The 25,756-nt window shown below is 41.0% G+C and overlaps 2 protein-coding genes across 6 annotated transcripts in view; one reads left to right on the top strand and one right to left on the bottom strand.

The window, feature by feature from the left end:
• The window catches only part of PKP4 (plakophilin 4), a 961,933-nt gene that overhangs the window by 56,054 nt on the left and 880,123 nt on the right, over positions 1-25,756 (top strand). The window lies entirely within an intron of this gene.
• ACVR1 (activin A receptor type 1) overlaps positions 5,377-25,756 on the bottom strand; it is a 126,955-nt gene continuing 106,575 nt past the window's right edge. For all 5 annotated transcript variants that reach the window (XM_049712726.1, XM_049712724.1, XM_049712725.1 and 2 more), the window contains 4 exons: positions 22,160-22,435; positions 17,302-17,499; positions 7,327-7,457; positions 5,377-6,586 (listed from right to left, as the gene is read on the bottom strand). In XM_049712726.1, the coding sequence (XP_049568683.1) occupies positions 6,452-6,586; positions 7,327-7,457; positions 17,302-17,499; positions 22,160-22,435 (740 nt within the window). In that variant the 3' untranslated portion in view covers positions 5,377-6,451. The remainder of the gene's footprint in view (positions 6,587-7,326; positions 7,458-17,301; positions 17,500-22,159; positions 22,436-25,756) is intronic.

Here is a 25,756-nt window from a genome sequence, read left to right on the forward strand (position 1 = left end):
TAGAGGCTTGTGCAGGCTTCCTGGTGGGAGGGGCCAGTGCCTGCCCACTGATGGGCAGGACTGTGTCAAGAGGTGGCCATGGGCTCAGGAAGTTTTCAGGCAGCCTGTCTGCTGATGGGTGGGACAGTGTTCCCACCCTCTTGGTTGTTTGGCTTGAGGTATCCCAGCACTGGAGCCTACAGGCTGTTGGGTGGGGCCAGGTCTTGGTGCTAATGACCCAAGCAAGATGTCTGGCTCCTCGAGAGTTCACATAGCTGAGCACTCCCCAAAATCTCCACCACCAGTGTCCATGTCCCCAGGAAAAGCCACAGCCACACCTCCGCTTCCCCAGGAGACCCTCCAAGACCAGCATGTAGGTCCAGCTAAGGCTCCTATGAAGTCACTGCCTTTGCCTTGGGTCCCAGTATGGGTGAGACCTGTGTGCACCCTCCTAGAGTGGAGTCTCCAGTTCCCCCAGTCCTGTGGAGCTCCTGCAATCAAGCCCTGCTGGCAATCAAAGCCAAATACTTTGGGGGCTCCTCCCCCCAATGCCAGACCCCATGCTGGGGAGCCTGACATGGGGCTCAGAACTTTCACTCCTGTGGGAGAACTTCTGTGATATAATTATTCTCCAGTTTGTGGATCGCTTATCCAGGAGGTATGGGATTTGATTATAATGCAAGTTCACCCCTCCTACTGTTTTGTGGTTTCTTCTTTACATCCTTGGATGTAGAATATCTTTTTTGGCAGGTTCCAGTCTTTTTTATCAATGGCTGTTCAGCAGTTAGTTGTGTTTCTGGTGTGCTCAAGAGAGGAGGTGAGCCCAAGGTCCTTCTACTTTGCCATCTTTTTCATCATCTGTTTATTTCAGCGTTCTGATGTTGGGTGCATGTATATTTGGTGGTTGTATCTTCTTGATGTATTATTGTCCCTTTTATCATTATATAATGATCTTTGTTTCTTGTTACCACTTTTGGCTTAAAGTGTGTTTTGTCTGACATAAGTATGGCTGCTTACTTTCTCTTGGTTTCCATTTACATGAACTATCCTCTTCCATCCTTTCACTTTGAGCCTTGTGTGTCTTCAGGGCTGAAATGAGTCTCCTTAGGCAGCATATTGTTGGGTCTTGGTTTTTTTAATCCACCCAGCCACTCTCTGCCTTTCAACTGGTGAATTCAGTCCATTTACATTTAGAGTGATTATGTAAGGACTTATCATTTGCCTTCTGGTTGTTTACTATCTCCCTTGGTTTTTTTCCTCTTCTTCTGCATACCTTAGCAAATTGGTGGTTTTCACTGGTGATTTGCTCAGTCTCCCCCCACCTTTTTTTTTTTTTAATGTTTTATGACTCTATAATAGATTTTTGCTTTGTGGTTACCAGAAACAGAAAAGATCTTATAGATAAAACAGTCCTTTTTATTCTGATAGCAGCTTATCTTTGTTTACCTATAGAGGTTCCACTCTTTTATTCTTCCCCTATTATATTTTTGATATCACAGTTTACTTTTTTATGCCATAAATTCATTAATGTTATAGTAGCTATAGTTATTTTTTGTTTTATATAAACTTCATACTATAAGTGGTTAACAAACCATTCTAACGTAAAGTTACAGTTTTCTCATTCTAATTTTCACCTTTACCAGAGTATTTATGTACTTCTATATGTTTTTGTGTGACTAACTGGCATCTTTTCATTTCAGCTTGAAGAACTCTTTTAGCATTTCTTGCAAGGCAAGTCTATTTATGAACTCCCTCAGTTTTCATTTGGGAAAGTTTTTATTTCTCCTCATAACTGAAGGATAGCTTTGCTGTATATTTTTGGTTGGCAATTTTTATCCTTCAACACTGAATATGTCATTCCTCTCTCTTCTGGCCTGTAGAGTTTATGCAGAGAAGTCCACTGATAGCTTATTTGGGGGTTCCTTTGTAGGTTACTTTTTTCCCCGGTTGGTTTTAAGATTTTTTTTTTAATTAAATGATGCTTTTACATCTTTATTTGCTCCATTCTTTTTAATTGCCTTATTCTTCTCTTTTCTTTCTTTTTTTTTTTAATTGGGGTATAGTTGTTTTACAGTGTTGTGTCAGTTTCTACTATACAGTGAAGTGGAGTTCTCTGTGCTATACAGCAGGTTCTTATTAGTTATCTATTTTATACATATTAATGTATATATGTCCAATCCCAATCTCCCCATTCATCCCACCCCCCCCACCCTAAGATTCTTTATCATTTATTTTTGACAGTTTCATTAGACTGTGTCTTGGAGACAGTCTTTTTGCAGTGGGATAAGAGAGTGTTTTATTAGCTTCGTGGACCTGTATGTCCAATTCCTTCCCCAAGTTTGGGAAGTTCTCAGCTATTATTTCTTTAAATAAACTCTACCCCCTTCCCTCTCTCTTCTCTTTCAAATACAATTCATCTTGTATTTGCTTTTCTGATAGAATCTGATAGCTCTCAGAGTTTCTTCACTTTCTAAAAATCTTAGTTCTCTCTAACTGAATCATTTCTAAACTCCTATCCTTCAAGTCACTTATTCCTTCTTCCATCAGATCTATTACTTATGCTTGCTAATGCATTCTTCATCTCATTCACTGAATTCTTCTGCTATAGAATTTGATTCTTTTAAAAATTTCAGTCTCTTTGATAAAGAATTATGGTCATTAAATTCATTCCTGAGTTCATTTATAGCATGTTGAATTTCTTCATAATAACTATTTTGCATTCTTTATCAGTTAGATCACAGTATTTTATGCCTTTGAGTTCAGTTGCTGGAGAATTACCATTTTCTTTTTGTGATACCATATTTGCTTGATTTTTCATAGTGTTTGAGGTTATGCACCTCTCCTTTTGCTTTTGAAATTGCAGACACTTTTCTTAGTGAAGGATTTGTTTACTTTGGCTGTTACAGGTCAGCAGGCTGGCATTTAAACATCTTCTTTTGTGTTCCAGAAGATGATGCTATAGCTCAAGTTTTTGATTTTTTCTTACCAGGGTTAGTTCTCAAGGCTGCACTCAGGAGTGCACAAAAAAAGCTGGGAAGTGTGGGCTTAGCACTTGGGGCTTTGGGGGGTGCCCATGACCTGACAGGGAGATCCACAAGTGGGATACTCTCAGACATCCATGAGTGGACCTCTAAATGAAACCCCAAAGCAGACAGCAGGAAACACATTATTTCAATGCCCTTTGACATTCTTGTCTGCTTCCTTCCCCTTCCTCTCCTACGTTCCAGTCACAGAAATCCCTCCTCAGAAATGCAAGTGCTGCTGGAGACAAACATGTACCTCCAGCTACTACCCATGCAGCCAGGCAGTCTGTCACTCACCATTTGTGCTTTCCACTTCCTCTGGCAAAGAGGTAGACACTGAGCCCAACAAGAGTGTAGAGCACTGCAGTGTCACCCTGGGGGAAACAGGTGCCTCAGTGGGTTCCTTTCTCTCCTCTGCCTTCAAACTCATCTCTGTCCAGCTCTGATGGTGTCCTGGGATCTCCTGTCAGGTTGGCTGGACCTCCACAAATTCTCCATCTCCCATGAGCATCCACTCAGTTTTGTACTCTCCAGGTTCCCCTTTTCCCGATCATGGCAAGTGGGGGTGGGGCAGGCTCACTGACTCTCTTGTATCCACAGCCCCCTCTGAGGTCCTCTCCACCTACTTTCAGATGCAGAGGAGCATAGTAATCACCTGCTGTCCTGGTATAATGTGCAGAAGCACTTTTGTTCAGTTATGGACGTGTAATTAGTTATACACCAAAGAGGAGAGAAAAAAGGAACAACTCATGCTGCCATGGTCCTGACATCACTCCAGAGAAGTCAGTGTTCTGCTTCTTGATCTAGGTGCTGCTTCCATGGGTACAACCAATGTATAAAAATTTATAAGGGACTTCCCTGGTGGTGCAGTGGTTAAGAATCTGCCTGCCAATGCAGGGGACATGGGTTCGAGCCCTGGTCCAGGAAGATCCCACATGCCGCAGAGCAACTAAGCCTGTGTGCCACAACTACTGGGCCTGCACTCTAGAGCCCATGAGCCACAACTACTGAGCCTGCGCACCACAACAACTACTGAAGCCTGCACGCCTAGAGCCCATGCTCTGCAACAAGAGAAGCCACCGCAACGAAAAGCCCTTGCACCGCAATGAAGAGTAGATCCTGCTACCCACAACTAGAGAAAGCCCGTGCGCAGCAACGAAGACCCAATGTAGCCATAAATAAATAAATAAATAAATTTATAAAAAATTTTTTTATAAAAATGTATCAAGCTGTACAATTTTATATATGTATATAATACTTCAACAAACTTTAAATGTGACTCCACTCCACTTTTGGTGGGTATATAGCCAAAATAATTGAAAGGAAGGACAAAGAGAAATTTATACACCCAAGTTCATGGCAGCATTACTCACAATAGCCAAAAAGGGGAAGCAACCCAAGTGTCCATCAGCACATGAATGGATAAACAGAATGTTGTATACACATACAGTGGAGTATTATCAACTATAAAAAGGAAGTAAATTCTGATATATGCTATAACAAAGATGAACCTTGAGGACATTATGCTACGCGAAATAAGACAGTCTCACAAAAGGACAAATATGAGTGATTCCACTCCTATGAGGTACTTAGAGTAGACAAACTAAAAGGCCTAGAATGATGGTTGCCAGGGATTGAAAATAGTGAGAAATGAAGAGCTATTGTTTGATAGAGTTTCAGTTTTGCAAGATGAAAAGAGTTCTGTGGATGGATGGTGGCAATGGCAGCGTAACAGTGTGAATGTACTTGATACCACTGAACTGTATACCTAAAAATGGGTAAGATGGTAAAATTTATGTGCATTTTACCACAATTTTTTAAAAGTTAAATGTGACTCTAATATATATTAGTAAATATACTAATGAAGTTATTAACTTACCTCTGGTGAAAATTCCAGAATTTTAACACCTCTACTCTTACTGAGATACTTGAAACTCTACATTTTCAATCCCGCTGAACACTTCAAGAAGTGAAAAAAGCCAACAGTGGACTCTCCCAAAGCAGCAAGGTGAGATGCATAAGACCACTTTCCTCTCACACAGGACCTTATACTAAACAAAATGCTTTGACCTCCTTCCTCCACTTATCCCTTGTGAAGGAGGCAGCTCAGACAAGTCTGTTACCCTCACTTCAAAGCTGGGGAAACTGAACAAGAAAAAAATAAAATCACAGCCACCCCCCCCTCAAAAAAAAACCCAAAATCTAAATTTTCTGGTACCAAATTCAAACTGGAAGACATCCCCCTAGAACCCTCAGACTCATTCATAGACTTAAAAAGCAAATTCAACTTACAAGTTAATTTTGTGCTGCTATTGTTCCCACAAGAAAATGCTTTATAATATGTAGATCTTTTTTACATGTTGAAAAAATTCACTTTGACTTGAAAACATTTTATTTAATTTATACAAATAACTACTAAATACAAAAAGTAGATTAAAACAAAATAGTTATTTTTTTCTGGCAGAGTTTAAATGCACATAATGGATAATTCTGAAGAAAATGCATTTTCCCCACAGCGTTCAGGACTAAAATTCTACTGAAATCTTTGCTTCTAAATCAGTAATATATTCGGTGGTGTCACATGGGTAATGGCTAAATACGTTCTGCATATGAACTGAAAAAAAAAGTTACAGTCTACACACATAAATGTGAAGCACTTAAAATGTGAATTTAACGGATAATAAAAGAAAATGTCCATTTCAGAGTATAGTGTTAAAAACATTTCAGTAATAAAATCATAAGACCACATAAAAATAAGCTTTAACATATGCATGAAGCAGTTTTGTAAAAACTGCTACTGCACAAGTAATAAATAATTTGCAAAGTTGTGTATAAACAATTCCTAATGTTCAGCGTCATTGTAAACATCAGCACATGTGTAAAATGCAGCAAAGTCTGACATTATATGTTGTTTTGCCAAATTGAATTCCTATTATCCAAAGACAGACCAGTGGAGTACGGAGCCAATGTTTCCGCAAGTTGGGTCTTTAAAATTAAGAGTAACAGTGCAAGTAAGGAATGCAAAGAATTCCTAGTGCAATAAAGAAGAGAAGCACAGGCAATATTGCTGATTAAAAATTCACCACCTCCTTGAGTTTCCCGTGGGGAGTGTCTAGGAGACCTGTGAAGATATGCAAAGCCACTGTCTTAATGCCCAGATCTCTTTTAGGATTTCTCTGTGTTCCTCCAGTTCCCTACCTTTGCAACAGTGTCTGTCCAACATGAGTCTCTGCAGCGTGAACAGTTTGTGAAATGCCCAGTTCACAGTCATTGAGCGAGGTTAGGGTGGTTTTGGTGTCTCCCCAGCACACAGCCGGGTAAGATGTCGGCCTTGTCAAAGCAGTCATTTGGGGAGGGAGACAGATGGATTCTGTTCTGACAACCAGTCAGGTCAGCATTAGGTCCCAGCTGGACAACGTCAGACCTTCCTTCTTGACACCGTGAAAATGTCAACAGTCAGTTTTCAATTTGTCTAGGGAATTATCAATTTTGGTCAAAGTCTTTTTGATACGCAGGGCTGTGAGTCTGGCAGATGGATTTTGATACCAGCATTCTTTCATCAGCTTGGCCAGGGAGGTTAATGTCTGAGGAGAGAAAGAACCAACACCACAGTGAAAAAGTAGCTGGGCAGATGTTACGTCAACTGTTTCGCAGGGCTCTACAGGTCTTGTGAAGTTCAAGTGATGTTATTACCATTTTCCTTACACAAATAATCAAGGCCTTAGCCACTGATAAACCACTCTTGAGTTTCTTAAACTCTGCCCTTTGGACTCCTAATGCTACCAACTGACCATCAAGTCAGTTACACAACACAGGTTGATGGTTTGATGGCGCTAAAAGCCATAACAGTAACCCAGAGTTAAAACTGAAATATGCAAATAGGGTCATTTCTCAATGCCTTAGATTTGCTACTTACTACTTAACAGCAGCAATAAGGATTGTCAGCATTAAACAGCCTATGTTTGGAAGAGATGCAGAGATAGAAAAGAGGTTAAAAAGCATCACTCAGGTCTCTTGGTTTACATGTGAAATTGCAGTCCTGGGGCCAGTGGCATAGTAATGCGTCTCCCAATTCCTGGAGCTAATCGAGGGTAGAAAATCTTGTGAATGTTGTCATTCATTGGCAAGATCTATCAGAAATGGCTCTTTCAAGAATGAGACCATTTTGTGAACCTGCTCAACTAGGTCTAAAGCTCTTCTACATAAAATAGGGAGAGAAAGAAACAGGGCAGATCACTCAAGAACTCTACCAGCTGAAAAATCAAGAGAATGCAAATAGCAAACAGCTAAGTATAGCTCTAAACTAAGAAAGCATTGCTCTTACCGGGTCTGAGAACCATCTGTTGGGTATGTTGGGCCTCTGTTGATCTACACAGACCACCTTCCTCATATCTTCAAAACTTGGGTCATTGGGAACCACATCATAGAACGGTGGCTTGTAATCCTCCACAATACCTACACACATGGACAAGAATTGTGTTGGGTTAGCAAAAGAGTAGAGGTTCCCAGGGTTGTACTGAGGGTTGCCGCAGGTTACAGCGTTGACAGAAAAAGTACTGATCACCTTCCTCAAACTTCAGGGTGATTCTGAAAGGTACAGGTAGGTCTTAAAATAAGTGGAAAACAAAGCAATAAATAGAAGCCCTGCAGAGAACTGGAGGAACAATAATTGTTAGAAGAAAACATGACTACCTCTCATGTAATTATAACAAAACGCTCCAAGAGTGCATACAAACAGCTCTGCGGTGCCCAACAGGGCACAGGAGACAGAACAAGAGTGCCTTCAGTGATTAAAAAGGACAAAATACCTAGAGAAGGTACACGAATCTAGTGTTTTCAAACCATAAACTGAAATAAAAAGTTGGCCACAACTAGAGCTGGAGGCAAACAAACAATCCAAGGCCATCATCAAAATACCCCTTTTTTTTATGATTAGGGGTAAATGCATTGCTATAAAATAATCCCTCCAACCGGGAGGATGCAAGTAATGTAATATGAAATACTATTTCCTCACTCATTCATTCTGTATGTTCTGAGTACCCTCTGTCATTCACAGCTGTCTGTTTGATGGCTCTATTAATTCCTCTCAGATCAAAGGCACAAAATAAAATGCAGAGGACAGTCTTTTGGAAAGGCAGAAGAATGGCTGAAAAGAATGAACTTTTCCCTTACTCCCAAGCAAATGTGAAAGTCGCTAATTTCAGCTTCTGCCCCTGCATGGTTTCCAATGCCTTAGAAACCTTTTTTCCCAGTAAAATTACATCAGTTCCTTACTTTTCACAAAGAAAGTAGTTCCACAAAGAGAAAAATTTAAAGCAATAATTTAGAATTAGAAAGTTGATTCTTTCCTTTATAGAAATGAGACCCAGAAAATCCCTTATTTTTCTCTCATCATCAAAGGCCTCATCAGTGAGGACAGTGGATTAGTTTACTGCCCTCTCTCCTTCCTCCATGTAACTTTCTTCTGTTCCTAAATACCTACCAGAGTGATTGTTGGCACAGGTGGGAGGAGGCTGTTTTAATAATTTTTAAGTTTTTCTAGCTCCTGTAAGCTACCTGAAAAGCTTCAATCGCCTTTTCATTTATCAAAGAAATTAACAGTGAGAAGTTGCTCTCACAAATCCCACATAAAGACAAACCATTTATGAAAAAGATTAGTCATGATAAGGAACATCTGTTAAATACTAGAGTTTTGTTAAACTACATAGATTCAAGAGTTTATTTTAAAAATGGAATGTAGTCTAAATTTAAAAATTCTAGTTGATATTAAGACTTACCATTAACTTACCCACATTGCTTGACTGTGTTTGTAATGTGTATTAGTCAGTGGAGTAAAACCTTTCCTGACAAATGGTAAACAGTTCAGATTGGGCATAAACCACTGCTTTCAGAAGTCTTGAGATACCTCATCTCAGAGACCTCACCTACTTCTCTTGTAAGGACCCCAGGAAGCATTCAACAATATTTTAATTCTTTTCAGTACCTGTATTACTAGGAGACATCACATAAAATACAGCTGGACACAGACCAGCAAGATAATTTATACCTTTATAAGGGCCACATGAACTTATAAGAAACAGTAGGATTGTGCCCGTCACCACCTCTCAACTTTTCTGAAGGAGAATATATTTAATAGCCTGGCTTCAGTCTTTAAAAATCTAGCATAACAGCCAGCTATTTCAAGTAATTTGCCTGGCTAGCTTGGGAAGGGTTATGGGAACATCAATTTTTCTATAAATGCAAAAGAAAAAAAGCATGGCTGGATTTTTAAAACATAGGATCTGGGGATACTCAACAATAAAATTCACTATACAAAGATGAAGTTTTCCCTTGGGTTTATATTTCCCATATTTTAATCTTATGAAATACTGCCATGTTTTAACAAAAGGAATCAAGTTTAAAAAGACCATTTAGTTGATCATGCCTGGAACTTAGTCATGCCTTTTTTGTCAACCATTGGTCAAATTGTTGACTGTTTCCATCTGATGTTGGTCGTGCTTTCCCAGCATAAAATAAACCTGGTATTAAACTCCAGCAGTTATATGGAACACCCTCTGGTCAAGGAAAGCAATTATTTCAATCAATATAAAGTATATTACATACTGACCATGTGTGGAACACCATTCTAAATGTTGAGGATATAAAAGTATAAGACATACTCTCAGTTTTCAAGGAACTCAAAGTCTAGTGGAAGATGAGAACAGGTCCCTCTCTTTTCTACTTTAGATAATGGAAATCTTGTTTAAAAAAAAAAAACAAAACCTCAAAAATGTTTTTCACCCCTTTGTATACTTTATATCTTGAAAGGCAAAGATAGATTGGAAATTCTCACTAAGTTTTACTTGCGAGTTCCTAAATTGGCTCATAAACCATTTTGGTCCCTTAAACTGTATGAGCCAGAGGTTGTCCTTGGCACTAGGGATATAAAAATAAAGATGTGATGTTGGTGATGAGACTAATGGGAAAGGAAGACACGAAAAAAAATTACAAAGTAGGACCAGGGAGAAGAGGTGGAGGGGGGGGGGCATGGTGTTCAATGGGTTTCAGAGAACTAAACACCTGTGTGGTTTAAATACCAGATATAAACCAGGTGCCATGGAAGCACAAGTAAGCTTTCTGGGAGCTAGGGCCTGGCTGAACATAGAAAGATGAGTTTTCAAGAAAGAGGAGAGGATGGGACAAGAATACGCCAAGGAGAGGGGGCAATCCAGGTTGGGGGCCGGTGATATGGGACAAAGACAAGGGGTTACAAATGATCCTCCTGTGTTGGAGAGGAGGGAAATTCCCTGTAGCTGAAATCGGTGCACACGGTGGTGGAGAGGGTGAGCGGTCAGGGTCGGACTGTGAAATTACCTGTGTTGTCAAGGTAGGAAGTTACTTACAACTGTTCCTCACTCTGCCAGAGAAAAAGTGGACTCTCAGTCCTTTTACAACAGCACCCAACAACTGCCAAATCGTGAGCCAGCGAACAGAACAGCGTGAATTCAGGAAAAGTGACTAAAAATACAAAGGACTTCGAGTGCCAAAGGAGTGGTACAAGCAACAGAGGATCCAGGAATGCAGTGGAAGAGGAGCTCTTAAACAGTGGTCAGGAAGGACGAACCGTGCCAGCCCTCGCTTTTCCGTGGTAGGGGCTGCGACTCGAAGGGCCGCGGAAAGAATCAGAGAAACTATTCATAACCTCCTCCCCACAGCTTTGGGCATGTATATCTGATTTATACAATTTTTTTTTTCCTGGACATGTGTCTAACTGAAAGTTTTCTCTTCTCTGGGGCAAATATATCTTTACCAACAATATCCCTATCATTAATTTGCTGCATGATTCTGAGTAAGCCCCTTAATTGCCTGGCCTTAGTTCCAACACCTTTAAAGTACACATCACAAAGCGAATGTGCAGATTAATAAGAACAACCTAGAAACAACCTTCAAACCCCATGAAATGCCAGAGGGTTCTTTCTAAAAATGCAAGTCTCTGGAAACAAGGCCTTCCTCATGACCCTCCCTACCCAAACCAATAGCTTTGGGCTCTCAAAGCTTTGGGGATTTCTCAATTGCAGATAAGGGGCTGTGGACTTGGCCATCATTTGAATAATCTGAAGGTGAGGCAAAGACAGATGCAGGGGATGTCAGAATCATGCAGATCACAGCCTGCCTTTCCTTCAGAAAAAGAAGCTGAGGACCACCCAGGGGAAACGTACTTGTCCAAGTCCACAGCTACCTAATGACAAACATTAACCTGAATCCAATTCCCTGTTTGTATTCTAGAATTCTTCCCAACAAGCCCACAATGGGATAATGCATTGATCTCGTCACAAGGGCCTGCTCACTTCATGTCCGCGGTCTCTCTTCACTGCACTGCAGCTTGGGTGGACACCCAGGTAACAGGCAAGGGGGGCAGGATCCCCAGCATCCGCATCCCTGCAGAGAGCTGCTGTTAACAGTGAACTCCTACAGGAACTATGAAGCCCTTCAGAGACTGGAACATTACGACTAAAGCCATTTTACAGAGAATGAGAGTGGTTCACGTTGGGCTTCTGATAGTACTCTAAGTTAATACAGTGTTTCCGTCAGGGGTGGCCTGTGAGAAAATTAGATATGGTTCAAGGACAAAACTTTTTTGTCTTATTAAATAACTGCGTATGTATTATTAACGTTACCTTCCATTTAATGCCATGGGATAACTGGTTTTCCCACTTCCAGTAGTGACGTTAATTTCCTTTTAAAAAGAAATGTTTGAAAAAGTTAGCTGACTGAAATGATTAAGAAAATAATGGTACAAGGGGCATTTGGATATGAAAAGAAATCATAAAGGTAGTACGTGTATGAGAGAATCTTGGGAAACACTGTTTTCAGAGAGGCATTTTTTTCCTGGTAGGAAGAGGATTCAAAAAGGTATATCAACTATTTGTGTCTCTTTGCTTAACATTCCTCACAGAAGGATTTCAAGCACAGTTTTCAAGCCATGGCCAACATCAAAAACGACTAATATATAAACGGATGGAGCTGTTCACAGCAGAGGGGACGACAGCCCAGGAGGTTCTGGTGGCCCTTGGTGCTGCCTTGCTGCTGGAGGTTTCAGAGAACCAGTAACTCAGGCACTCCTGTAACCAACCAGGCGCACTAGCTGGGAAGCCCTGCCTCTCCCCAAGGCAGGTACTCCTTTCAGAAACAGGAACAGAGCTGGCAGGACAGCTCTGTTCCCTGCTAAGTGAAGTATCTGTGTGGCAGTGATGACCTCATCCTGCTATCCCCCCTACAATTCATGGGCATATGGAACCATGCACATTATTCAAATCAAGACTAAACGCATTATCTGAAATCTGTTAAAAGTAATTTCTGTTACTGGGATTCTCAGCAGTGTGGCATAGCCAAAATAAATGGTTCACAGATTGCTTCACAGGCCCTACTAAAAATATTTATGAATGTGACAGTTGTCAGAAAGGTCAAAGGGCCTAGGTCAAAGGGCCTAGGAGAGATGCACAGCCATGCTCTGAGTTAAGCTTTGACAAGACGCCTTACATCTCACACACCCTCAGACCTAGAGGGAGAAGCTCCAGAAGACTTCCAAGCGTTTGCTATCTGTAGAGGTCTCATGAGAAGAAGAAGGCATCATTCACCGGATGCTGGGGCTGTTTCAAGGTTGGCACCACAGATGCTTGTCCTGGTGGGGACACCTGCTGTTAAAGATGTGTCAGGGAAGCGAGACCAGTAAGCAGTGAACAATACCCAGTAAAGTTCTGCTGGCCTCTGCTTATTTTGTCGTGACGTCAGTTGACTGCCCTCCTTTGGTCTAGATCTTTAAACCAGGGACACGAAATTCCAGGAATCAGTGAGAGAAAAATCCCACCTCCATATTCCTGCCCCCAACCACTCACCTAAAAGCTCAAACGAAATAAAACAAACCTGAAAGAAATTGCTTGAATGAATACTAAAAATTTTCCCTAATATGAGTCTTCCCTTTGTTCAAACCTTAATATACACTAAGGTAGTGAAATGAAATCGTGAAACACACTGGATATTAAGTTGCTGAAGAAAATCAGAGTTGTCATGGTTTCCATATACAAGCCCATTGTGCTCAGGAACTTGAAGCACACGCCATTCCTTATTTAGCAAGCCCAAGGGCTTCTTAGAAGAGGTTTTCCAAAGTATGTGCGCCAAACATAAGCTTATTCTAACAAGTATTCCCTAGTCCCCACCCCATTAAGAGATGCAGCTCAGCCAGCAGGGTTTTTTCAACGAGATACAAGTGCTTTTTGACACATTTCAACACTGGATTCCATCACAAAATGGAATAACCAAAGCCAGTCACTGAAACAAAAATATGTCCACATAGCCCTCCTGTGGGCAGCGAAGAGGAGACACGTGAAGGGTATAGCAGAGGCTCATGCTGCCTGCATGATGCCACAGTCAAAGATGTGCTACAGCAGGATCAGGGAAGATCATTTTAGTTAGCTTTTAAATCCATGAGCAGCTGTGGCCACAGTATTAGTGCAAAACAACTCTGGCGTTTCTGCATACAGGGATCCAACCAAGGTGTGACACCGAAGGCTGAGGTTCCAGAGAGAGGACTTCTAATCTCAAGAGGGAACTGCTGCAGGATGCTTGGATGGGGCTACTAGAAGTTTCTGATCAGACCAAAGCTAAATGGCACACGTGAAGAGCCATGATGCACCCATTTATCTGTGGAATCCACGTGTCAATTTCTGTCTTCACACCACACTGAACCCAGGTAACCAGAAATCAGTGTGTCTGCAGAACTATAAAAGTATTTTTGCCAGAGAAGTAGCAAAAATCTTGAAAGAAAGGCCAAGGCCTAGCTACAAGACTCAAAGGAGAAAGGGACCCCTCTTCAGCTTGGAAGAGAGAGGAAGCTTCACCTGAAGCATAAGAACACAAATCAGGAAATCCTGCTCAGATGGGCTGTGTCAGCATCCCAGGGACAGTCTTTATTTCCTGGCCTGGGTGAGACCGATATATTCCATTTTAACCTGAGATCCCAAGAGTACGGTCGCTGACCTAGCAGCACAGCATCACCTGGGGCCCTGCTAGAAAGGGAGATCCTGGGTCCAAACCTAGACCTACTAAATCAGAAACTCTTGGGGACGGTTCAGTACTCTGTGTTTCTAGGTGATTCTGCTGCACACTCTCTGGCTTAAGAACTAGTGATTCAAGCAAACCCCTGCCTTAGATTCATATAGAAAATTCACCCGGAAATGGTGAGAAAATGGCTTTCCTTCTGACCAATTCCAAATTCAGTGTCAAACTAAACACAAACAGTAAATTCCAAAAGACACTACTGAGAAATTTTCAGATGTGAAAATGGACTTAACTCTCATTTCCTGTACAGAAACAGCAGGAAGTTTATTATTATTAGCAAAGAAATGTAAAATTCCTATGAAAACACAAAATGCGACATATTTTTATACTCATGGTTCACTTGAGGACTGTATTACTCCAAGAGAACTATCTGGTCATCAATTTTTATAATGGACTCAGAAACTCAAAGATGCATAATTATAATGACCTCCCTAAGATATTCATATATTTAAATGAGGTACATTTAGTATGCAATAATTTCAAATATATATATCCTTTAATGTCAGTTCTTAAAGCTAGTAAGAAAGTGAAATAGGTACATCACACCCTGGGGTGAGCGGGATATTATAAATTAGAACAACTCATATGGAAAGCAACTTGGCAGTTATGTGTGAAGCCATAAAAACATCCAAATTCTTTGACCAAATAGGTCTACTTTCCTTCAGATTAAGAAGAATTCCCCAAATGAAAAAGTTGTATGAACAAAGATGTCTACATGGAGGAAAGAGGATGTCTGACAACATAGAAATGGTTAAATTAATGAAATATCATGAGACCATCTAAAATAAAAACAGACTAACATTTAAAAAACAGAAATGAAAAAGATGATACAGAATTATATTTACACTATGATTACAACTAAGTAAAAAAATATGTACATGGTTGCATAGAGAAGAAGGGGAAAGAAACATGAATACTGGAAGGTAAAGGCAAATTTTTCTTTCTACTCATTTTTCTGTTTGGGGGTATAGTAATAACGAAAATATTAACAGGTATGCAAGCAGCACTGAACACTTTCAAGTTTGAGTTTGGATAAACTGATTTGTGTGTGTGTGTGCATGTGAATATTCATGGAAGAAGGAGGACTAGAGAAAGAGAAGGGGAAATATCAAATTAGTCATTGCCAAGGGACAGTAGCTGATTTAAAATGAGACATGACATACCCTTACCTCCCCCTAAAAATCAAACCACACCATAGAACAGAAGCGCAACCCACAAAATTTTAGGAACAATCTAAACCATGACGCAAGGGGGAGATCAGTAAATCAGAAAGCAACCAAAATAGTCTCTCTTCCTCTACCCTTCACGATATTTTTTCCAAAAATAATGTTAAACACAGGATAGATCAAGAAAACTATTTGTTGAGCTATATTTTAAACTGACGGCTCTATTCTCCAACTGACTCCTATTAATCACAGCTGATCTTTGAAAGCCATTTGGGTTTAAGCCTGCGACACAGGGAACAAATTTGCAACATGAGTTCTTACAAAGCCCAAAGCCCAAGTTTCTGCCAAGTTTGCCTTTCATCACGCAGGCTTGCCTGGCATGGCTCCAGCACCCATAGCTGGACTGGACTATCCTGGCCTTGGAATATTAACTTCCTCTTCGTCTGGGGCAAGTTCCCCCACACACAGTTTATAATGACACCAGTCCTTCTCTAAAGTGTTTAAAATAAACTAATTAGAATCTGATTTTCAACTCTAAGGCACTCAAGAATTATAAGGGATGGGGATGGGGAAATGAAGTCGCTGTGCAATTTCAGGCAAAGTTCAGAACTTGATAAATCAGCAAAACAATCACTCTGTTGCAAACAATTCTCAAGGCACTTGAATGGCACAAAATGCAAGTCAGTAGCTCTCAACAATTGAGAAACAGTTACCAAGAAAATGTTCATGCCTCCTTCCAAAAACAAAAAACAAAAAAAAACTTTAAAAGCACTGTCTGGTTACAATGCATGTATGTTTATGTTTAATTTAAAACATTGTCTTTGATACCCTTAAGAGTGTTAAAAGCAAACACACTCTGCTGCTGTTAGGGAGGAAAAAAAACTACCACAAAGCCTTGCCAATTTAAATTATTGCACACTAAAACTATGTTACATTACCCCAATTTCACTTAGCTCACAGAACCAGAACTTCCACTCTCTGGCTATTATTCTTAAAAATTGTAAGTTACCCCCAAAATTTCAATCCTTACAAGAAACTATGAGTGGAAGGTGGGATGGAGCACATATGTCAGTGACTTCATGCACTATTTAATACTTCAAATCTAGGATTCCAGTGGGTCCCAGGAGGGTAAAATATCTCCTGAAAATGAATATTAATTTAAGTATATAGCATTTTCTTCTGTTTTCCTGGAACAATTTCAGACACATTCTTTTTGCAATAGGACTTCCAGTTGTGAAGGTATGAAGAGGTCAATTTAGTCGATTCGAGAGATTCTGCTATAATAACCACTTTGTGGGTAGATGGGGCATGTGCTATTTGAATGAGGATATGTAGTGCTTTCAGAATACAGTGAACTTAAAGTTCAACAATGTATTTGTGGCTGATTTGAAAGATGGAGGTGAAAGTTCACTGTAGGGAATATGGGTAAAAAATTATCGATAGACATATGCTTCCCTAGCTGCTAAGGCAACACCGTTTCATAAAGCTTATTTATAAGAGGACCAGCACGAGCCTCCTATTCAGGGCTTCCTGAATGTAAACTTCACTTACTTTGCAGGTACAGCCTGCTTCTTACAAACGAGTGAATTCTGAGTGTGCAACCTGAATCTTTTCTCAGTAATCCAAACTTAAGAAGTAAAAATATCTATAATAGCAGAATTCACACTTAGATTTCCTTGAAGCTCTCACGATAAAACTCACTTGGGAAAAGAGCAAAGAAGGAGGAAGGGTGGGGAAAAAAGGCAGAATAAGGACGGAGGAAGGAAAAATAAAATATGGACTGATAAAAACAAACCAAGGAATAAGCAGTCTCTTGCAGAAATACTTTTTCCACCACGGTTTCCCCTCCTGCAGTTAAAACAGACTGCCATCATGCGCCTTCTACCTACCAGCCATAAAGCAAGTATAAATGCCAACAGCTTCACAAGCATGATTCACGCAACAGTGTGTACTTAAATATTTCCTTTGCCCTTTTAAAGGTAGCAGAACCAAGAGGACTCAGACAAGGGCAATATTATCTGAGATCAGATACCTACCATTGCTCACCATCCGCCGGGCCACTTCCCACAAGACAAGTCCAAAGGCCCAAATATCGACTCTCTTATAAGAATCGAAACAATCCACCTGGATGGTTTCATCTAGAACTTCGGGGGCCATGTAGCGTTTGGTGCCCACACGGGGGTTGTTCCCCACGTCGAGCTGATTGGTGCTCTGGGAATGCATGACTGCCAGGCCTGAAAGGAAGAAGACAACATTGTCAATCTGCTCCCTTCCTTTCTCACAGACGGCTGCTGAAGGATTTTAAACCAAACCCAACGAACAGCGCCCTCTTGTGGCATCCATGGTGACTGCCGCATTACACCCAGAGTCATCTCTGGAGTACCGTTGTGATGACTTCCGTTGAGAGCAGGAAATAGGGCTGATGCCAGAAACATTCTGAGGCTCTTAGGTTAATAGATGAACCTCAGAGACAAAAAGTTTGGGGTAAATAATAAACTAATACACCAAACCAATAGGAGGCCAGTGTTCGAAATGCACAGGAAAACAGACTCACTTGTCAAATGGGAGCCTCCAAGTGGCTTAAATAACAAGGAGCAAATTAAGCTTTCAGGCTCCAGCACAGCTCCCACTAGACTGCAAACACAAACTTCAAACCATGTGAGGCAGGGACTTTGAGGTAATTTATCATTACATAAAGGGCCGACTGCCTCGGGCCCTGCTCCATCCCTGAAAAAGGGCCGCTCATCTGAACAGTAACGTGGACCAAACCCACAGGGCTTTCTCTGCAGCCACATGTACAGAGAACATTAAGCTGGCCCTCAATTCAAAGCACAACTATCACGTTAAATGATTTTGAAGCACTATCTTAAACCATGACTCATGTCCGAATTCCTCAGCCAATTAGAGAGACCCAGCATTCCTCACAGACCAAGGGTAATAGACAGATTCGTGCATGGTTTATTTGAGAATGGAATTACTTTTTGATGCATGTGCAGACCAACTGAAAGTGATTCCTGTAACACTCAAAATAATGAAAATTGCCAAACTGGAGCAAGCAGACCATGTACACCTTTGTAACCCAGCGGGGATCCCTCAAGTCATCTATGGAGAATGCTTCTCCTCCCACTCCGTGGCTTTGCGTGGGTGAGATGATGACTCCATATAAAGCAAGGGAGATAGCACGTATGTTATCTCAGCCTCAATACCAAAGATACTGGCAACTGCGTTTGACTAAATCAGACTGGTTCCTCTTCTCATTTTTATAAGCAACCCTAAGATTCTATGGCCATTACGAACATTTCACAAACCATAATGCCCCTCCACCATTTCCAGAACCACAGAGTAAAGATAACAGAATACAAAAAAGGTGAAGTGTAAATAGAGAATAGAAATACTAGCTGTGGTGGTTTAAAAATACATCCACAAGTGTTTTGAAACTTCTCCCTTCACGAGGGGAAACTCAATTCCTCATGCCTTGAGCGTGGGCTGGACTACCAAACAGAATATGGCCGAAGAGTGTGTGTATCTTTAAGATTAGGGCATAGAAGGCATATGGCTTCCTGTTTGCACTCTCTGGGCTCATTCGTAGTGTTATGAGGACACTCAAGCAGCCCAGTGGACAGGACCACATGACAAGGAACTGAGGCTTCCCATCAACAGCCATGTGAGTGAGCCATCCTAGAAGTTCCTCCAGGCCCGACCAAGCCTTCAGATGCCTGCAGCCCTGACTGATGGTATGACTGTTAACCCCTGTCAGATCCTGAGCCAGAACCACAGACCTGAGTTGTTCCAAGACTGCTGACCGACTGTGTGAGATAATAAACTTGTGTTATTTTAAGCTGCTAAGTTTTAGAGGTAATTTGTTTCCCAGTAATCCATAATTATTACACTAACTAAAGAGACAAACCAACCAAATGCAACGTGCCTCAATTCTTGTTTGAAAAAACTGGAAAAATTTGAAAATGGCTATTAAATGATATTAAAGCATAATCAATAACTTTTAGGTGTGATAAACTGTGATTATGCAAGAGAAGTATATTTAGGGGATGCACTTTGAAGTATTTAGTAGTAAAGAGTTGTGACTTTGCAACTTTTCTTTTCTTTTTTTTTTTTTTGCGGTACGCGGGCCTGTCACTGCTGTGGCCTCTCCCGTTGCGGAGCACAGGCTCCGGACGCGCAGGCCCAGCGGCCATGGCTCATGGGCCCAGCCGCTCCGCGGTATGTGGGATCTTCCCGGACCAGGGCATGAACCCGTGTCCCCTGCATTGGCAGGCGGACCCTCAACCACTATGCCACCAGGGGAGCCCTGCAACTTATTTTCAAATGAATTTGCAAACATATACACTCAGCCACATACAAATAAAGCAAATTTGGCAACATTTTAATAACTGTTGAATCTAGGTGTTGTGGATATGAATGACCATCATACTACTTTTTCAATCTTTCTTAATGCTTGAATTTTTCTGTGATCAAAAGTGAGGAAAATACAATACTGGTATTTTTGCTAAAATACTGGAAGTTTTACAGTATTAATAATAGAACATAATTTCTAACAAGTGATCCTTAATTTCTAGGTATAAAGTAAAAAATTAATATAAATTGCAGTCTTACAGGAGCTGTCTCCTGTACTACCAATCTACTTCCCTGAATAATGACCCCTTAACACAGATTTCTGTATGAAACCGTGAATACAGCTGGAAAGCTATAGGTCAAAATAAATGTAATTAAATAATTAATTAGTTGGATTTGCTAATTCCCCCCAAGTCCCATAAACCAAAACCAACAGCTGCCTCAATGTGTCTATCTTCCCTTGGCCTCAGGACTAGAACAGCAGCTACCATTTGAATGACTATTTGCCAAGCATTTATAAAATTTCTGAATCTCACAAGAATTGTGTGAGGTGGGCATAATTGACTTTTGGTAACATGAATAATACATAAACACACTATTATAAAAGTTTCAAACAACAGAGACATTCAAGGCACGGTGTCAAACACTGAAGTCCCCCTTGCTAAGCCCCCCACCCTTGCCCTGAGTGTAAGCAGGTCAGCACTTAGGGCAGGTAAATAGATAGATGAAAAAACCTGTACAAAAATACTGGATCAGGGACTTCTCTGGTGGCGCAGTGGTTAAGAATCTGCCTGCCAATGCAGGGGACGTGGGTTCGAGCCCTGGTCTGGGAAGATCCCACATGCCGTGGAGCAACTAAGCCCATGCGCCACAACTACTGAGCCTGCGCTCTGGAGCCCGCGAGCCACAACTACTGAGCCCGCACGCCTAAAGCCCGTGCTCTGCAACAAGAGAAGCCACCACAATGAGAAGCCCGCGCACCGCAACGAAGAGTAGCCCCCGCTCGCCGCAACTAGAGAAAGCCCGCGTGCAGCAACGAAGACCCAATGCAGCCAAACATAAATTTATTAATTAAAAAAATACTGGGTCGGGCTTCCCTGGTGGCACAGTGGTTGAGAGTCCGCCTGCCGATGCAGGGGACGTGGGTTCGTGCCCCGGTCCGGGAAGATCCCACATGCTGCGGAGCGGCTGGGCCGGTGAGCCATGGCCGCTGGGCCTGCGCGTCCGGAGCCTGTGCTCCGCAACGGGAGAGGCCACGACAGTGAGAGGCCCGCATACCGCAAAAAAAAAAAACAAAAACAAAACTGGGTCAATAATTGGGAAACTCAAATCACCTTAGCTCCATGAGCCATGGCACAGCCATAAGTCTTCTACACCACAACAAAAACGTTAGGGTCATGCCTCCTTATACTTGGAAAACACCGTCAAATAATTTCTCAACATGAACACAAGGACTTTAAAGGGATAAAGAAAAATTTTATTTGAAAAAAATTTATTTGAAAGAAATTTTCCTGATATGTCAAATCCCTTGTGTTTAAAAACAATTTTATCATCTATGTAATTAGAGCTAACACTGCCTAAACGTTTATCCATGTAACAATAACTATAATGATACGAAAATAAGAGCGACCATTTTTTATTCAAGGAGAGTGAGTATCCTCAGTAGTCCACTGAAATGAATAACCAAAATTACAATTCAGTTCTCGTTAGCATAATTATTCAGCCAATATTCTAGGGGTCTAGGATGAATAGGCTTTATAGAGAATGCCACTATAAATGAAAATAATCTTATTTATAATGCAGTTAAAGCTACATTAAGCATCACCCTAACACCGTAAGAATGAGATATGCCAGCAGGGCAAATGGTAAATTAGTTTGGGGATTTTTTTTTCCCCCTCTTTCTTTGATTGATAATTTTGCCTTGGTTACAGAACAACGTTATAAACCATTTTTAAGACAAATTCATTCCATAGGTTATTTCATTGTGTACCTACTTTGTGTAAGGCTTGTGAAATCAGAATGCAACAGTACTGGTTGCCTCTCAGGGTGGGCTGGGGCAGGAACGGACTGAACCAGCACGAGGTGACTTTCTAGAGTAATGGGAAGGTCTGTATCTTGACAGCGATTTGGATTTTACAGCATCTGTCAAAAATCTGAGAGTGTGTACTTAAGATCTGTGCATTTCATGTGAAATATAAATTTGACCTGAAAAGAGAAAAAAAGTAAAGAACTCCAGTGAATGATATATTGGTGTGTATGCTGAAGCCACTGGAGGGAAGGGCTCTTTTGTCTGCAGTTTACTTTGAAATGTATCAAAGATTAAGCTGTATTGATAAATGGAGGCTGGATATGTGATAACAGTAAAATGTTCATGGGAGAATCTAGGTGGTAAATATACAGGTGTTCACCGTGAAGCCCTTTCAATTTGCATGCTTGAAATTTTTCATAACAAAGTGTTTGGAGGGAAAAAGATGCAACCTGGCTAAACAAGAGAAGACAACAAAAGTTAAAACAGTAATTTAAAAATATTTTTAAAAAATTTACCCAAATCTGCTATGCAACACTGTCCATTCTTCTTAACCAGGATGTTTTTGCTTTTTAAATCTCGGTGAGCAATGGCTGGTTTCCCTTGGGTCCCAAAGATCTCTATGTGTAAATGTGCGAGACCACTAGCTATGGACAGCACTATTCGCAGGCAGCTCACTGTATCCAGAGTAGTAAGCTGAAGGTAGTCATACAGCGATCCCATTTCATGATAATGTGTGATTAACCACAACTGTGTACTGGAGTGTCTTGATGTCATGTCTGAAGCAATGAAACCTGGAGACAGCAAGAACAAAATTAATAGACATGTGAGAATTTCACATTACAGCTTAATTTTCTATACAGAAATAGTGACCCATACAGTAGAGATCACCTATAACAAAAAATATTAAACTTACCAACTGCCATAAAAGGAGGTTTACAGAGGCATCAACAGAGAAAAATAATGTACTTATACCTTAAGAGGACACTGCTAGTGAATAGCAAATTTTCATATTCATTTCCATTGTAAATAATCCTTTGAAATTTTTTTTACATTGCATTAAGATTCAGATAGAAGGGGCTTCCCTGGTGGCACAGTGGTTGAGAGTCCGCCTGCCGATGCAGGGGACACGGGTTCGTGCCCCGGTCCGGGAAGATCCCACATGCCGCGGAGTGGCTGGGCCCGTGAGCCATGGCCGCTGAGCCTGCGTGTCCAGAGCCTGTGCTCCGCCACGGGAGAGGCCGCAACAGTGAGAGGCCCTCATACGGCAAAAAAAAAAAAAAAGATTCAGATAGAAATAATGTCTTTGTGTTTACCCATAATGAGAGTGTTAAACCCTTTATCATGTTGACATTCCAGGCACAGATCATTCATCAACCACCCAGAAAGAACACAAAGCCTAGAACCTAGACACCTGTGTTCTAGTCTTGATCTGCCTGTGATCTGCTTTAGAACATTAGGCAACTCATTTGGGCTCTTTGGATTGTCTCTGCTATAAAATCAAGGAGTGAGTTTATATTAAGTGTGACTGATTCATCGATTTAAAAAAGGAACCTATCAAATATAACAGGCACCTAGGATGCTCTTCGCCAGTCACACAGGAAAACCAAGATGATGGTGTTTGTTGGCTAGAAAAGAAGACAGAGTTAAAACGGAAAAAGTATGATATAATGTGAAAAGTCCTGTAATATATATGTGCAAAGGATAACAGGAGCCCAGAGCAGGGAATCATAATAATTCAGACTAGATGTTACAGTAGGCTTCCATCATGAAGTGACAACTGAAGTCGTCTTGAAAAGAAGTGAGATACTGATCCTGTGATAAACTGTAAACACGAAAAAGAATATATATGTATAACTGAGTCACTTTGCTGTACAGCAGAAATTAACACAACATTGTAAATCAACTATACTTCAATAAAATTTTTTTAAAAAGTGAGATATTGAAAGATGTAGATAAAGAGGAAGGAAGAAATTTTTCTAGACATTCTAAAGGGACTTTTCAGCACACTGAAAGAACTCGCAGTCGGAGGTACTTCCTAACCTATGAAGTAAATGGTGATGTGCGTGCCTGTCTTTCCTGCTACAGAGGTGCTTTCCTAGCGTTATAGATCTATACCTTATAGACACCCACATGGACAGTGAAATTTGGAACTTAGAAATACAAGGGGATTTTTTTTTTTAAAGACAGATATGGCTTGAAGAATTAAATGACTTGTGAAAGTGTAAAGGAAAAGGAGAATACATAAACATGCCGTACTTTATATAAAGTACTTTATATAAAATTTATATCACTTGCACAGATATTTTCTCATGGAATTTTTCTCAGTAGACCAGAAAGATAAATATTATACTCATTTTACACATGATGAAGTTGCTGCTGGGAGGTGCCAAGGATCACACAGCTAATGATCATACAGCTTTATTAAGTTGCTACCAACTCCAAATTTGCTGCCAGCTGCTCTGATACGCCATACCTTGCATAGGAAAGTTCTGGGAACAAAGAAACGTTTCCCTATTTGATCATCATCATCATCGACAACAGAAGCAGCTAATAATTAGTGACAATCAGCAATGTGCCAGGCACAGTTCTAAAAATCCTACATGCAATCCTCCAACAACCACATGAAGGGGGCAGATTACATCACTGACATTAAGGTCACTAACCGTCCCCAGCAATCTGGCACCAGAACCCATACTCTTACCCACCATATCATCCTGCCCTCAAACAAGCTGGCTTCTACTCGAGAAAGACAATCTGACATTTGTACCTGTGGGATATCTGTAAAGTGAACCGAATAACACTTCCGCACTTTAATCCCCATCTCTTTCTCCCTCTTCCTCTAAGCTGGTCCCCACAGCCAGACTTAGTCTCTCACTCTTCCCTGTTATCCCACCTGCCTCTGTCTCCCCATAGCTGATTCTCTTAGAACCCTTAGCTGGCCATAATATCAAACAAAATGTGCACTTAGACATTTATTTATTCTTGCTAAAGAAACTCTTTCTGCTACAACAAGGTCCTACTGCATAGCACGGGGAATTACATTCAATATACTGAGATAAACCATAATGGAAAAGAATATAAAAAAGAAGGTCTGTATGTATATAATCAGTTATATCACTTTGCTGTACAGCAGAGATGGGCACAACACTGTAAATCAACTGTACTTCAATTTAAAAAAATGTTTCCGGGCTTCCCTGCTGGCGCAGTGGTTGAGAGTCCGCCTGCCAATGCAGGCGACACGGGTTCGTGCCCCGGTCCGGGAGGATCCCACATGCCGCGGACCGGCTGGGCCCATGAGCCATGGCCACTGAGCCTGCGCGTCCGGAGCCTGTGCTCCGCAACGGGAGAGGCCACAACAGTGAGAGGCCCGCGTACCACACACACACACAAAATGTTTCCGCTTTATCACTTTAAACCACATGATATTCATCTTAATTTTATTTTTATTTTTTTAACATCTTTATTGGAGTATAATTGCTTCACAATGTTGTGTTAGTTTCTGCTGTATAACAAAGTGAATCAGCTATAAGTATACATGTATCCCCATATCTCCTCCCTCTTGCATCTCCCTCCCACCCTCCCTATCCCACCCCTCTAGGTGGTCACAAAGCACCGAGCTGATCTCCCTGTGCTATGCGGCTGCTTCCCACTAGCTATCTTTTTTACATTTGGTAGTGTATATATGTCAATGCTACTCTCTCACTTCGTCCCAGCTTACCTTTCACCCTCCCTGTGTCCTCAAGTCCATTCTCTACATCTATGTAGGTCTTTATTCCTGTCCTGCCCCTAGGTTCATCAGAACCATTTTTTCTTAGATTCCATATATATGTGTTAGCATACGGTATTTATTTTTCTCTTTCTGACTTACTTCACTCTTTATAACAGACTCTAGGTCCATCCACCTCACTATAAATAACTCAATTTCGTTTCTTTTTATGGCATAATATTCCATTGTATATATGTGCCACATCTTCTTTATGCATTCATCTGTCGATGGACACTTAGGTTGCTTCCATGTCCTGGCTATTGTAAATAGTGCTGCAATGAACATTGTGGTACATGACTCTTTTGGAATTATGGTTTTCTCAGGGTATATGCCCAGTAGTGGGATT

Source organism: Orcinus orca, chromosome 7, assembly GCF_937001465.1.
Source record: "Orcinus orca chromosome 7, mOrcOrc1.1, whole genome shotgun sequence".
NCBI classification, from domain to species: domain Eukaryota; kingdom Metazoa; phylum Chordata; class Mammalia; order Artiodactyla; family Delphinidae; genus Orcinus; species Orcinus orca.